We start from the raw sequence: 14590 nt of genomic DNA, 5'->3' as shown, positions 1-14590 counted from the left end.
GTGCTTGTTTGTAACTTGCTCAAAGTGTGATTTCATACAGTTTCTATTAATTAAATATTCCTGTAAATTATTTCTGTGAATAATTATTTCTCAATTTTGGATAATCAAGAATAAGTCTCTTGCAGTTTTATACATTCCACTATTTCCCATAGTTTTTAGGTATTTCTTTTTGCCTTCTTGTTTTTTTGCCTTCTTGTTCAACTGAACAGAATTTCACTCTACAGTGAAGACCTAATCCATAAGTATCATGGTCTTAACTTTATCTTTTACAGAAGTCTAACTTTTACCAGTCTAACTCTCTAAACCTTATCTGTATTTTCTGAATTTTCCACAAGATTATAGCCTTCTTATTTTTAAGACACTATCATTATTCTTTAAAATGCTTTTTGAGAAGTTTTCCTTCTCTTTGCATGAATTCATATTCTTATTGAGACTGTATCTTTTCTAACTACCTTTTGGATTAGTATTTTATATAGCAGTTAAAAAACAAACAGACAAACAAAACACAAACCCCACAACCTTTCTCCACTTTTTCTATACATTTTGCCTTGCTTCAACCCTTATTTACCACCCTGCTACCTTATCAAGGAACTTCTGTAATCAGTCTCCCCACCTAGTCTTCTTGCAAATGAAAGAGGAAGAATCGCTAGAGATAGAATGATTCAGAGAAGAAATAGAAGCTGGAAGTGGGAGGTAGGAAGCTGGCTTTTTTTGGCACGGTAAAAATAGGTGTTTTCCAAATAAATATTTTAAACTGTACTGCATTCTGGAGAAGAGCAAAACAAAAATATGAAAGTGGATTGTTATTCTTTCATTGCTGTGCCTTATGAGCTGGAGAAATCCTCAATACACTGTGCTTATTATGTGTTTATGTGTATGGTGATGAGAGACAAATAGAGTGCCAAGTCCAAAAGTGCATATTATTATCAGCACCTTTAATAACATGAGATCTCTGGATGACAGCAGTATCTCAAGATAATACTTTGGTAGAATATTAACTGTTTTAATAGACATAATTTTATCACAGCTATACTTGACTTCATGCCTGTGTTTAATTTTTTCCTCTGGTCATGCTGTTTCCATCTCTTAATGAGAGCAGCTGTTCAAAATAAAGTAGACAGTAGTTCAGAATGGGCTATGGATATAGCTGTTTCTTTGTCCTCCATTATTTTGTGCAAACCCTTGAAAGTGAAGACAACTTGTGTTCTTTATGTAGATAAATCATGAATGTGTGTATTTCTTTCATTTATTCTTTGCTTTTTATGACACTACTGTTGTCATAACTTTCTGTGACTACTGCTGCTTTTCTCAGAAGGGTCCTACTGTTCCTAGGTCTTGTAGGGCTGCCTCAGTAAGGGAACTGGTTTTTATTAAACAGCTTAGCTCCCCTGCTAAGTCTTTCTTTTTTTTCTTTTTTTTCTTTTTTTGGTAAGCAATTTTGAGAATTCAAGCTCAAATTAATTTGTAACCTTTTCTCCACTCAACATACAAATAAGATTATGCTTACTCCAGCTCCTAGTACTTTGATTGTCACAATTTTGGCCTATTTCCTGTGCTCAGTTGCTTCTGCTATGTAAAACAACATTAATGTTAGTACTGTTAGACAACTCATCCAAGTTAAAAAACACAGTGGTAGCAATCTGTCTAAAGACCACTAAACTTAAACAGAAATGCCTTCTTCCAGGAATGAAAATAGAGAGGAAAGCAGGAAATCAGAGAGGCCCATGCCCAATCCTGCTTTTCTGAAGTCTGGGGGAGTTTTGCCACCAGTATCAGTGAGGCAGATTCAGGCTTCTGCATGCTGTGTTCTTGGATTCTGTGCTGCTTAATGGAAAGTTTAATGCACTTGGATAAAACTTAAACTAATTAGATTGTGTAATAGTTTCAGACAGAAGTTAGCAACATCAAAGCAGCATAATTTTTTGCTTTTATAGCCCTAAGTATCTTTACCAAGTAAAGAAAAATGGGCAAAGCATTAGGCTTTTGCATTCTTCGTAGATTACTTCAAACTATTCATTATTAAATAATAATGCCATTGTTATAAATGAAGTGAGGCTTTAGGAACAACTTGGAACTGGTCTGCCTCTACTCCCCCTAACTTCAGATTCAATGTTACCAAAGGCAGCAAGGGACAGCTTTGACCAGCGCTGAGAAACATTTTAAAATACCACCCCGCATATGTTATGTGTAGTATTTCCACTTGGAAAACTGACCAAAAAGGGCCAAGCAGAAATCCACAGGTTTCTCCACAGTGCCCTGGTGGCATCTTGTGTCCATGACCTGTAGAGAAAGCCTTCATCCCAGATGGTGGAATTTGGGAATTCTTCCCAAGTGACTGAAGGGTGATCCTTTCTTAGTCTCCTGCTGACGCTGCCTGCTCTTGATCCAGCTTCCAATGACTTCCTCTGTCTTGCCACTGACTTTAACTGGATTTAGTCTAGGTTTAACATTGTCAGAGATCATTTTTAGGAACTGGGCAGTCAGGTTTTCCTTGTTAGGAACATAGCATAACCAAAATTTGTTTCAGCAAAGACCAGCTGTTGAAATGAGAGGGATTCCAGCCCTTTCTGTTTTGCCTTTCTGCTACATTCCCTAATAAAGAATAGTCTTCATACCAAGTCATTGCATATTACAAGTGCTTTCTGTTGAAAAGCCACAGTTGTTTGTATTCCCACACCAGATCTGCAAGAAGAAGCAAGGCCCAGGGACACAGAGGCATTACAATGCTGCCTGCAGCACTCTTCTAATACGATGGCCATTAACTTACAAGGAAGGCTTAGCATGCTTTTATTTTTAGTAGTCCAAAAAGGTAGCTGCAATTTTTAGTTTTGTGTCCTGAAGTATCAGATTTTATTTTGTTTCTATAACACCACTTTCTGCTGAGAAAGGAACCTCTTCATCCTTGGTATTGATTTGACTGTGTCTATTATGCCCAGTCCTATTTTTTTGCTGTCTGTTCTGAACTTTTTAATGGTATCACAGTCAAAATCACCTCAAGTAAATGTTTATCCACATCTCAGATGCCATTGTAGAATGCTTTCAATTTCCTTCTACATTTGTATCTCTTTCTTTCTCTGCATATTTTCTAACCTGTCTGCTGTTTGTATTATGTCTTCGCTGAGTGACTTATGCAATAGTCAGCTCTTTTTCTGTCTGTCCAGTTAACGTGAAGAAGTTAATAGTGTTTACAGGTGACTGTGTGGTCTTACCCATACTGCCAGTATTGAGTGATAGCTGCTTATCTTCAAATCCAACATAACAGCAAGATAGGTAAAGAATGTAATGCTGACATCTTAGAACTTATTTAAATATCCCAGGATAGTTAGGAATTCCCAGTGACTTTTAGTGGAAATTTAGATTCTGTGAATGCTTAGATTCTTTAAAAATGTAATTTGTTAAAGTTTGATGAACACAATAATTCAGCATTAATTCAGCCTGCCTAGTACAACTGAAGCAAGAGGAAAAATATGCATTGGTTGCTATCAACCAGATATCTTCAGGTATGAGACAGTCTGTGCTGCATGGTTCACATGGTTTGTTAATCCTTCCTTCAGGCTCCTCGCATCGCGTAGCAGCGAGACCACAGCCCGTGTGTAGGCACACTGTCCTGGAATAGCTCTGAGTCACACTGCCGGAGAAGAAAGCCGTCTTTGTGGGACGCGCCATGGCAGGGCAGGCACCCCCACTGCTGCCTGGGCCTCTGATGAGGACGCAGCTTTGTAAACTCCTCTCTCTGAGCCAGCTTAGCCTAACAGACCAGGACAAAGTGGGATAGACATCCATCTTTCCCTGCTTTCCTGCTTGCTCCAGGTGTCACTATTTCAGTCAAAAATAAAGAGAGGCATAGCTGTCACCACTGTGTTTATCTATACCACAGTCCATTATTTTGTGTTGACAGCAGTGATATTAGCAGTACAGGTTATTCTAGGTGATGTGCCAGTTGTAATTGATGACTGCTGCAAGAATCTATCAGCTTTTATATGGCATACAATAAAAGATGTAAGGTTGGATGTAGCAAATCCAGTCACAGAAGCGGTGCATGGCAGTGTCGCCATTTATCTGAGTCCAAGGATTTTGTTCTTTACCGTTAAAATGTTTTCCTTGTGGGATCTGTGTGTGTTCAAAAGTGGAAGGAAGCACTCAGCTTCATATTGCGTCACCTGTCAAGTTAAAAGGTATTTATTTACTTTGGGAAGATAGCATGAGTCATCCTGAAAAGTTTATAGAAATTGTTTTCATCATAATATGGAACAGGCTCTTATTACACAGTATACATAACTTGTGCTCTACAAGTTTCGCAGAAAACAAGTAACAAAGTGGTTTAACAGATTATTTTTATCAGTGCTTCATAATCAATATTTTCTCTGTAATTGTTCGAGATAACCATAACCAGTTCTACCTCATCTATCATTATCCCTTCTGTTTTCTTGCCATTATCCCTCTGCACAGTTATGGGTACTAAATATAATTTTGGTTAGTTGGGAGTCCTGCAACAGGCAACATAGTTGTAGCGGTGACTGTTCACTTACGACTTCTGTTTTGCAGCCAAAGTGCTGAGGTAGGGAGTGGCATCAGTGTATTAAGTTTTCCTCCTCTGAAGTAAAGGGAATAGATGAGTGAAGCCAGGATCTTTTAGGAAAGATGGTTAAGTGCCAGGAGACTTTGGGGCTGAAGTACTGGAGGGCTGAAGGAATTGGCAATCTCATAGGCAATTTCCATGCCTCTGCTAAAAATAAATGCTCTAATAAATTTGTGCCTCGTAATATATCCGCAGTATAAAGCAAAAGACTACTAACGCACATCTACCCTACTGAGTCTATTGCCATGTGTTAAACACTCCAGGGAGACCAAAGGAGTGTTAGGAGTAACTCAGTATCTCTGGGAGCAGGGGAGGAGTGACCTGACCAGGGAGAGCTGCAATTTCTGTGCTAAAATACTAAAATACATCCATTGGGGAATAAACAAGCCAAACCAGCAGACAGTCACATTTTTATCTTATTTTCCAGCAATATGTTACCAGTAAAACAGCATATATGAAAAGAAAAAATAAAAGTATACTGGTGCTTAACAAAAACAATAACCAAAAAAACCAAACACACCCCCCCCAAAAAAAAACAAAAAAAAACAAACAAACAAACCACCACAACAAACAAAACAACAAAAAACACAACACCATGCACGCACAAACAAAACAAAACCAACCAACCAACCAACCAACCACCCCACAATAACAACCAAAAAAAACCCATGAACAACCAGGGACAGTGTATATTTTTTTACTTATTTCTTTACATCTGCAACAGTGAAACGTGTGGAGTATTTAGTTCACATTCATGATTTCTTTATGAGGTTTGGGCTTTTCTTTTTTTATTTTTTTCCTAGACTGAGGGGTTGTTTTGTAATGCCAGCACTTTTAATGACATTTCACTAACAAGAGTAATTAGAATTAATGTTTGGAGTTATTAAGTTTTCAGAATGATGTCTGACAGAAAAAGGGTTAAATCTAGCATCTAGGAGCAACATCTGTACACTAAACTGTAGATTTATATTGTACCAAAGTAGGCATCTCTGGAAAGCACAACTCTGAGCTGTCATCATGGGGATGTCTTTCTGGAAGATTTTTGGAAATGAAGCCCTAGTCTGTCTAGGAAGGGGTGCCTGAAAACCCTACTAGCCCTTACACAGCAGCCCTAAAGATATTTTTCTCCTACTCTTCTACAAGTGAACCACAAGATCTCGCTGCTGTTTCCTTGCTCTGGGGGCCGCCGGTGAAAGCAGCTTTGTTCTGTGTGCGCCCTGTTCCCTCCATGTGTGCTGCTGCTTCCCAGGCTGCCAGGAACTGCTCACACACTGGGAAGGTCTGTCTTTATTCACGCTACTGGGTATCCAAGGGCAAGGCGAAGATGAAGACAGCCCAAAGCAGGCTTGCTTTTTCCTTTTTTCCACATTTTGGCTCCCATAGAGATCCAATGTTCCATTCTTCAATGGCATCAGCTCCTACTAGCCAGAGCCAAGCAATGCTCTTGGGTACCGACATATTATCTTCTCCAACATGTGTTTTCTGTGCCCCGGGGGGAAATTTTTGAGCCTTCCACTCTGGGCTGCTTTGCTGTGTCCTGTTAGAAGTGCTTTTCTGTTAATTATTTCTCTTCCAGAAAAGCTATGTTTTTGGACAAGGGTGGGGACTGTTTTATTTCTCTCGCAGGAAAGAAACTTGGGCTCTTTGAACTACTTTTTATGCCCAAGAAAGTAGCAGTGGGCTACAGTACAAAACAGCTATTACTTCTCAAACTTGAATTATTCATCTGAGAAACTAGACTTTCCTAATGAGGACTAGAAGTCTCAGAAGTGTGTCAGGGTGTTTTTCACTCCATCAAAATTTAGGCATTTAAATGCCAGGCATCTGTTCTTTGTTAATCTTCTAGTTTTCCTCTGTAGTCAGTGGAGAGATAGATCCTCTGGAGGATAACTTGTCCCATCCTGACAAGTTTTGTAAGGTGTGATGAATCAGCTCTTAAGTTCCTAAGCCATCAGCAAACAGATTTTTTTTATTTAATTAGGGTCCATTTAGAACTCACAACTTTTTGCTTTCTTCTTTTAATATCTTTTTAAAAATCTAAATCCTCTGAAAACATTCCTTAGCTCTTTTGATGAGATGCTTCTTCAATTGGAACTAGAGGATGAAATTTCCCAACCATACTTTCTTGTCATGGTCCTATATATATATAATTTACAGATAATGGACAACATTATCTTGGTGACACTGTTCCATATTCAGAAAACCAGAGTTTGTCATATATTTTTATTTCCACACATCTGGCCTCTGCTGTTCTGACTCAAACACTTGGATAATTTTCCTCGCAGTTTTGGGGTTTTGGCTCTTCTGGTTTATAATGCTACCAATAACATCAATTTGGAAGAGGAAGAAATCCGACAGAAGCTCATAAGTAATAATGGGACCATGGAAGGAGGATATCGTCTTCATAGTGTGGATGTTGATCCAGTGGGTAAGTAGTTTTCAGCTTTGTTACATAATAGATATTGTTTGTTTGTCCATAAATAAGCATCGTCTGTGTTAAATAATAATCACACATTTCTGAACAGTATAACTGTTTCAAATTTTTAATTGTCCCATTAAGCCTCATTGTTGCACTAATACCAGGGAGCTGTGCTCAAGATATCTTTTCTAACACAAACACAGTTGTCCAGATTGCTTTAGTCGGTGTTGTGCTGTCTGGTTCAAAGAAGCTGGAACAGACCCTGACAGCTCTTCTGGTAGTTTGAGGATAAAGAAATGTGATTTACAGCCAGAGCTATAACAAGACATTTTGGACCTCCAAGGCCCCTCATGGCCACTCCTCAACCCTGTTGTTTGTGCCTCTGCCAACTGCCACCCTTAATCAATCTCCTTTTATCTCTCGTTTTTTCCCATTCAACTTCTTCCAGAGACTGCCCTTCCTTTGGGAGGGAGGAGGTGGGTGCTGGTGCAGTGCTAGTGGGTGCAGCGTGTGCAGTCAATCCTCTCTCCTGAGCAGCAGCAGTATGTGTTGTACCCTGCTGGGCACCCCTCCATTGGCACTACTCTATAGATAACAAGCAAGCATTTCATCTGAAGACAGATTTATGCTGTAGACTGGTTGGTATGCTAAGGACAAGAAATGGAAGAGGATCAGATGAAGGAACTTAGTGTCAACACTTATATATTTTTATTTTTACAGAAAAATGTTTAGCTGAAGAAAACCCTCCAAATTATTTTTGGCCAGATACCAGACCAACTGTGACCAACTTCACATTATGTCATGGGAGCTCGGTTCAGACTGCATCAAGAACCTGGTGGGTGTTTAAAAATCTGAGAAGCTGAGAAGCTGAGAGCTTCAGTGGCAGCTTTCTGGTTACATAATTAAACTGCATCCTCCATAATGGTTGCCATTGCCTGGTATTGTGTTTCAGGAAGATGATATCTATGCTGTGAGAGATTATGTGTGTGCAGTAAGATTATGTACTTAATTGGTAAGAAAAAAAACCGAACTCACCACTTCTGTAAGACATATGAAATCCCACAATTAATATATGTTCAAAGTGACTATAAAAATACCACCTTCTTACAGAATGAAACTACTTTCTTCAAGTCAGGATGTTTATGTTACCAAAACATAAGTTTCACATTTGTTACCACTCCGCTACTACTATCTTACTTGTATAAGAAATTCTCAACAAAATTTTCTGGAGATGTGTATTTGATTTAATACAGAACCTCTCATCTTGTTAAGGGAAAGTAAAAGAAATCCTGTAAGACAAGTATTTTGCCATTAGTTAGTCATAATTAAAGGTGGGGATAATCTTTTGCTTAAAGATTTGAACTTGTGTTTTTAAGGTTTAGGATGCATTTTCATTAATGTAGCCTTTCTTTGTGAACATCTACAAAAGATTTATACATTGTATTTCTATTTCTTTTTTTCAAAGTGAGAATATTACTACTTCCTTTGATATATTACCTAAAGAATATGGCTTTGATCTCCTTTAAGTGCCTTGAACACGGCTATGATGGAATATAAATTCATTTTTCAGTATTTGGGGTGATCACCATTAAACACAATATGGTAGTCTCATCCGCCCACATTGTATCTGGAACATGTTCTGAGAAGACCAGATCTCTTACTTTTTGAAAACAATATGGCAACATGGATATGAATCAGCTTTGAGGTTCTGTGCCAAACAGGAAAGCAACCAGCATTATGTTTAACTAGCTCACTTCCTCAGTCTCTTAATCTTGTACAAGAGTTGCTGGATTCTGATTGACCAACTTTTGTTGTAGAGTAGTGCAGAAGTCAAATTGTTTTAGTGTCAGAGCCTCAGAATCATTAAAAATTAAGGCTTCTGGCCTTTGCTGCCCCAGTGTTTCTTATCTTTATTGTTCATTTGTGGTCTACACAATGTCATTGATTGTGCATGTACAGAATTTCTCATAAAAAATGCTACTGTGTTCTGCACTGTGCTATGCTTTCCTTGTCTGCCTGCACCAGCCTTTACCAATATGGAGCACAGGTGGGATGTGTTTTGAGAGAAGCAGCAGCTCTTCTAATGGTCTCTTCTAGTCCTGTGCACTGCACAACAGAAGGTTACCTGCTAGTGTACTGTTATATAAAGCTGATCAACTAAGGAATAACTTTATTCTATCATGTCCTGAGTGGAAGGATAATTTTTTCCCGTTATCTATCCTGCCTCTGTCATACTATGATAACATGATTTTGTTTGAAGAAAACTGAGGCAAAAAGTGTATTTAATTTTGAACACGTATCTGGGTATTTTGCTATAGTAACGCTTCCTAAAAAAAGCATTTTGAAAAAAAAAAATCTTTATATCTGCCCCTCAGCTTGTACCTGGATCTGATGGTGACCTACCCTAGTTTTCATGGGTGACATAACGTTATATATCCACATAGCTCCTGTGCATGTTCTTCAGAGGGGTATTATGCCAGCTATTGACTTGATCAAAGCAGTTTATATCAAAGGGATATTATAGAAGCAGCATCTGATAGGCCATAACTGTTTGTGTCAACATTTGAGTCTCCTGAAATACAAGGCCAGAATTTCCACTGATGTTTATAAAATCAGAACTGGGGTTTCTCTTGGCACTATTACTTTACTGATCACGTATTTCCACTGTCAAGCATACATATTTCATTTCACTAGGGCCCATGTTGCTAGGAAGGTTGGGAACTGAGAAGAGTGGACCACTGTTAACAGTTACAAAAGAATAATTTACATAATTTTGCTATCGTATTTCATGTAAATTTTGTAATTTTTCCTCTTTAGCTATTTGGCTCTGCATAATTATACATCATACTGGGGCCAGCCTGATCTTAGAAATTGCACAGGTGAGTATATTGATATTGGTCTTTGGCTAAAGGAATAGTTTTGTAGACTTTGGTTGCTGCTTACTGTAAGAAAGTTATACTAAGGAAGAATATCTTCCTCCTTTATGCTAAATTGTTTAAAATCTTTCTAAAAAAATAGTGCAAAGTAAATATTAATATTCTGGGGAAGTGGACCAAGTTGAACTCAGCCTACCCAAGAAAAGGTCTGGATACAGATTAGTGAAATAAATGAAGCTCTTCATGTAATTTAAACAAGAATAGAAGCAGTTTGTATCTTGCCTCAATATGATATTCAGGTTAGGACAAATTTTTAAATGTTGCAAATGCCTATAAGGTGCCAGTGGAAAGACTACCACTCTCTTCACTGGGTTATGATCAGACATTTTCAGATTTATTCTCAGTTTGCAAAATACCTCTTGATGTCATTCTGGCCTTAAAGGAGTGCTAAAATAAATAGACAACTGTTTTATGGCTCCTGTTTTTTACTGCCAGAGCTAGTGAGGAGAATGATACTCTCATAAGTAATTCCAAGCACCTACAGTAAGCTCCTGTTCTGAATTGCTTTCTTGGAGAAGCCTCTTTTTCTTTCTTCACTGACAGATGGGTCCTAGGGAACATGACTACCTGACTTAGATGATTGAGTATGTGCAGCCAGGCTATATGAAAACATTGTTACATATAAAATGAATATTCTACTGTAAATGTGGCAAAAGCTGTACTATAAAACACAACATTAAAAAGACCCAGCCAATTGCAGAATAAAGAAGGCTGATCTTTCAAAACCTTACTTCTGAATTCTAATAAATCTCAAATATTTTGATGCTGTAAAACATTAGTACTTAAACTAGTTTTCTATCCAGCTGGTATCAAACTTACATTTTAACAAGAGATTTACACTAATGTTTTGCCATAAGACACACTATCAAACTTTACTTACCAGGAAGATTTTTCTCATGAAATTTGTTTGTTTGTTGTGCTTGCCAACCCTCTGATTAACAGTGCAATTCTCTGAAGGAACCAAAACATTTACAATGGGGTCAGACTTTCTCCCCAAAACTTGAAAGAGTGAATATTTTGCCTGTAATAGTGACTTTGGATGCATTTGTTTCACTTCAATAGTGAAACTGGTTTTCCCAGTGAAAAAGAAAGGAGTACCACAGAATGTGCTCTAGATTTCAACAATGAGGATAAATATTTGTATTTCTGAGTTACTTCAGAACTGATATGCATTATTTTCTCTTTTTACTTCGTTTCATGTATACACTTACAGAAAATGCAGCTGATATAGCCAATCAGCTTCTGAATCTCACTGGTGAAGGTCAGCAGCTAACCTCAGACAAAGTAAATGATGTTGTGCAGAAGCTCAAAAAAATTGTGAACGATGAAGAAATTGATGAATCTCTGGGTTCTACTGTGGTGACAATTTTTTCCAATATTCTAACCAGTTCAGACAGTGTATTGGCAGCATCATCTTCAGAGTAAGTATTTCTGCATTTCAGACAAGCTTTAGAGAAAACCTGCACGGTTGGAAGGATCCGTCTTTCCATATATAGACAAACAATTCAAACTTTCCTGATTTCCATCAAAAAGAATTTTCCAAATAAGGTATACAAATTTTCCTTCTTGTACTAAAATTAATGTGCATGACAAAGTATTTGGATGGAAAAGAAGTCTCCTGATATATGACACAGCATAGATTTAAGTATTGTTGGAAGATTATTTCAAAAGCAGCAATATGTAGTTAGTTCTGTCAATCAAGAGCTTCTGTTTTCCACAGAGATACATAAATTTACAGCCTGCCCGTCTCCTTGTGAATACACAGATGGGTGATAGAAACATAGTAAAAAATAAGAGGATCATCTCAAGTGTAGAGAGCATTCGGAGCAGAGTGGGTTTTTTCTCTGTATTCATTTTTTAGAATAATCTTATTTCTGTTTTTAGAGCTCTAAAAACTATCGATACCTTGGCTTTAAAGATCCAGTTCACCGGACCATCCATGAGTATTTCCACACGAAACCTCGCACTTGGAGTGTCTTCTGTAAACTCAACTTCATTCAAAGGTGGTTCTTTCAGTGTCAGTCCACAGAATAATGCATCTGATTTCCAGGTATGGAGCAAGCATACATGAAATGTGCCTGTTGTTCCCAGTGTGTTTACTCTGGTTTCTATAAAGCCACTTCCAACTCCCAGTTCTCCCCCTCCTTTATATTTCTTTTTTAATGCAATCGCCCAAACAGAGTAATGTAGTATCTCCTTGAGTGACAGGAAACCCAGATAAACTCATATGTTCCATATGGATGAAAAGTAATTTGCTTACAAATCCAGGACAGACTTTATCCTTTTCAGTTTTTTTCTTTTTAATAATGAAAAGGGAAAGTAATCTGTAACAGTCTGCTCTATTACCCATTACCCACTAGCTAACCATCCGTTAAAGCATTTCAGCTTTAAAATAAGACACCTCATGTCTACATGTCTACATGTAAATTTCTGACAATACAATAGGTGTTCAACCTTCCAGTAGAGTTTATTCACCTATTGCTAACAGTGACCTAAGGCTGATAACAGTTTTCCACACGCAGGTTGATAGGCTTGTGCCATTTGGGATGTTTGAGGCTGTTCAAGGCATGCTTGTGGAGCTTGACCAGCCTAGACATCAAAATTAAAAGAAACACAGATAATTCAAAACACAGAATGGTCTCCAGTGCTACCGTATCTAGACAGGCTGCTATAGTTAAGACATTTGTCATCATCTCAAAAATATTTTTTCTTCCTTTTTCATAAAAAGAAAGGCTCAGACATCTAAAAGCTATGAAATAACATTTGAGGTGCACATGAGCACCTTTTGGGATATTTCAAAGGTTCTGTTGAAATCAGTAGCAATAAGGTATCTAGACTTTTAAAATTTCACTACATGCCTCTCTGCATCTTATGGCACCTAAGTGCTTTTAGCTCTCTTCTTAATGAACCTCAACAGCTGATTGTTCTTTGATGGTTATCAAAGGAATGTTTCTCTGCCAGATTTCATCCCGTATTTATGAAAAGAGGAAAGGAAAAATTCTGAAGTCAGGTTTGGGATGTTCGCATGTATAAAAAGAATTACCATCTGTGGCTTGAGGACATCCAGGAATTTTCTTGCTCTGGAATCATTTGTTACAGCACTGTCTAAATAATCATAAAATCCAAACTTTGTCAAATTATAATGTTCCTATTGGAACATGAGTTTGTTCTCAGACGCTTACATTTCCAATGGCTGAATGAGAATTCTTAGCATCCTTCCTACCAGAAAAGTCTGCAGCAGCTGCGGTCGCCTTTTATATTTTCCATGCCTATCAGGAATGATACTTGCTATCCCTGCTGGAGGGAGATTCCCTTGTGAAAGCCCAGGTTTTTCACCAGTGATGTGATGATCTATCCCAGGCTCATCAGGGAGCATTAAACTCTTCAAGCTGTATGTCAGAATGTTTCCAGATTTTATTTCATTTTTTTTTTATTAAAGTAGAAATCAAGCAAATGTATCCATGGCAATTTGGAAAGATTCTATTTCAGTCCCCTGTGTCTTTATGTTTCTTGCCAAACCTTTGACTAAGTTAGGTTTTGGTGATTCATATTATTAAATTGTTCCTGTAATATATCCATACTTCTTTATAGAAGCCTCTTCCACTCTATTTGCTGACAATACCTAATGGGACATCTTTAAAACAAACACACTTTCTGTTTAATATGGCAGGATTATCCTTTGAAAACCTTTTATTCAACTGCATTTAGCCCCATCGGGAGATATCTATGAAACACTTTTTACTAGTTTCCAAATTTAGAAGTTAAATAAAATTATCAGCAGCCTGTGGCTTTTAACAACTTTCTATTAGCTAATGGTGCTTTTATTATCACACAACTGGTCATGAGAGGCATAAGTACATGACCAAGTTGCCTCAGGAGAAGTCAAGAGTGTGAGTTTCCTTATCTCACAGTAAAATTCTCTGACACTTTTACTATAGAGCCACTGCAAGATGCCTTGCTCCCCTCGGTTTCATTGGCAGGGTGGCACACCTTGAGTATGCTATTCGGGGAGAGCATGCAGTCATAGAATTGCTGCCTGTAGCTAATGAAATGCAACTTTGCATCCTCATTTATTTCCTGCTCACTTGTTACATCCCTGTGCTATAAGAGAGCTTTCAGCTGTCTGACATGTTGCCAGACTATATTAAGCTTATAATGAGGGTAGAAAGTGCCTTTTTTTTGTGCAACATAGCACGGTAAATGTAGAAAGTTGACACTAATCATTATTTTTAAATCTCCCTTCTGTAACAAAGAAGCTAGAAAAGCTCATAAGATAATTAAACCAGATGTGCATATCAAGATGAATAATACAAGAAAGAAGGATTCAGAGCATATTTTTCATTTCTCAACATTGTTAGGTATGAGGAAAAATGTCTTGAAGGTTACTGAAAGTTATTATGACTGCAAATTATTGCCATCTCATTATTTCCAAATCGTTATTATAGCAGTGGAGTTTGTGTGTTTGTTTGTTTTATCTAATACCTTTTTGAAGGAGAAGGCTGATCTCATGATGGAAGGTTGGGAAAACCTTGCAATCCTTTTTGTAATTTATTTATTTCATTAACTCTTACATAGGTACAGGTCATATTAGTGTTGATTGGTTCTAATTCCATGCTTAGATATTTTTGTGTAAGGGTGTGAAACCAGTTGTAGACA

At 37.6% G+C, this 14590-nt stretch overlaps 1 protein-coding gene across 5 annotated transcripts in view; it reads left to right on the top strand.

Moving 5' to 3' along the window:
• Nucleotides 1–14590, top strand: part of ADGRG6 (adhesion G protein-coupled receptor G6) — a 111507-nt gene that overhangs the window by 70166 nt on the left and 26751 nt on the right. For all 5 annotated transcript variants that reach the window (XM_082049933.1, XM_082049930.1, XM_082049932.1 and 2 more), the window contains 5 exons: nucleotides 6865–7007; nucleotides 7719–7833; nucleotides 9816–9877; nucleotides 11148–11355; nucleotides 11819–11984. In XM_082049933.1, the coding sequence (XP_081906059.1) occupies nucleotides 6865–7007; nucleotides 7719–7833; nucleotides 9816–9877; nucleotides 11148–11355; nucleotides 11819–11984 (694 nt within the window). The remainder of the gene's footprint in view (nucleotides 1–6864; nucleotides 7008–7718; nucleotides 7834–9815; nucleotides 9878–11147; nucleotides 11356–11818; nucleotides 11985–14590) is intronic.

This window comes from Streptopelia decaocto (assembly GCF_964273445.1).
Source record: "Streptopelia decaocto genome assembly, chromosome: 3".
Taxonomy (NCBI): domain Eukaryota; kingdom Metazoa; phylum Chordata; class Aves; order Columbiformes; family Columbidae; genus Streptopelia; species Streptopelia decaocto.
This window is presented reverse-complemented; position numbering and strand designations above follow the sequence as displayed.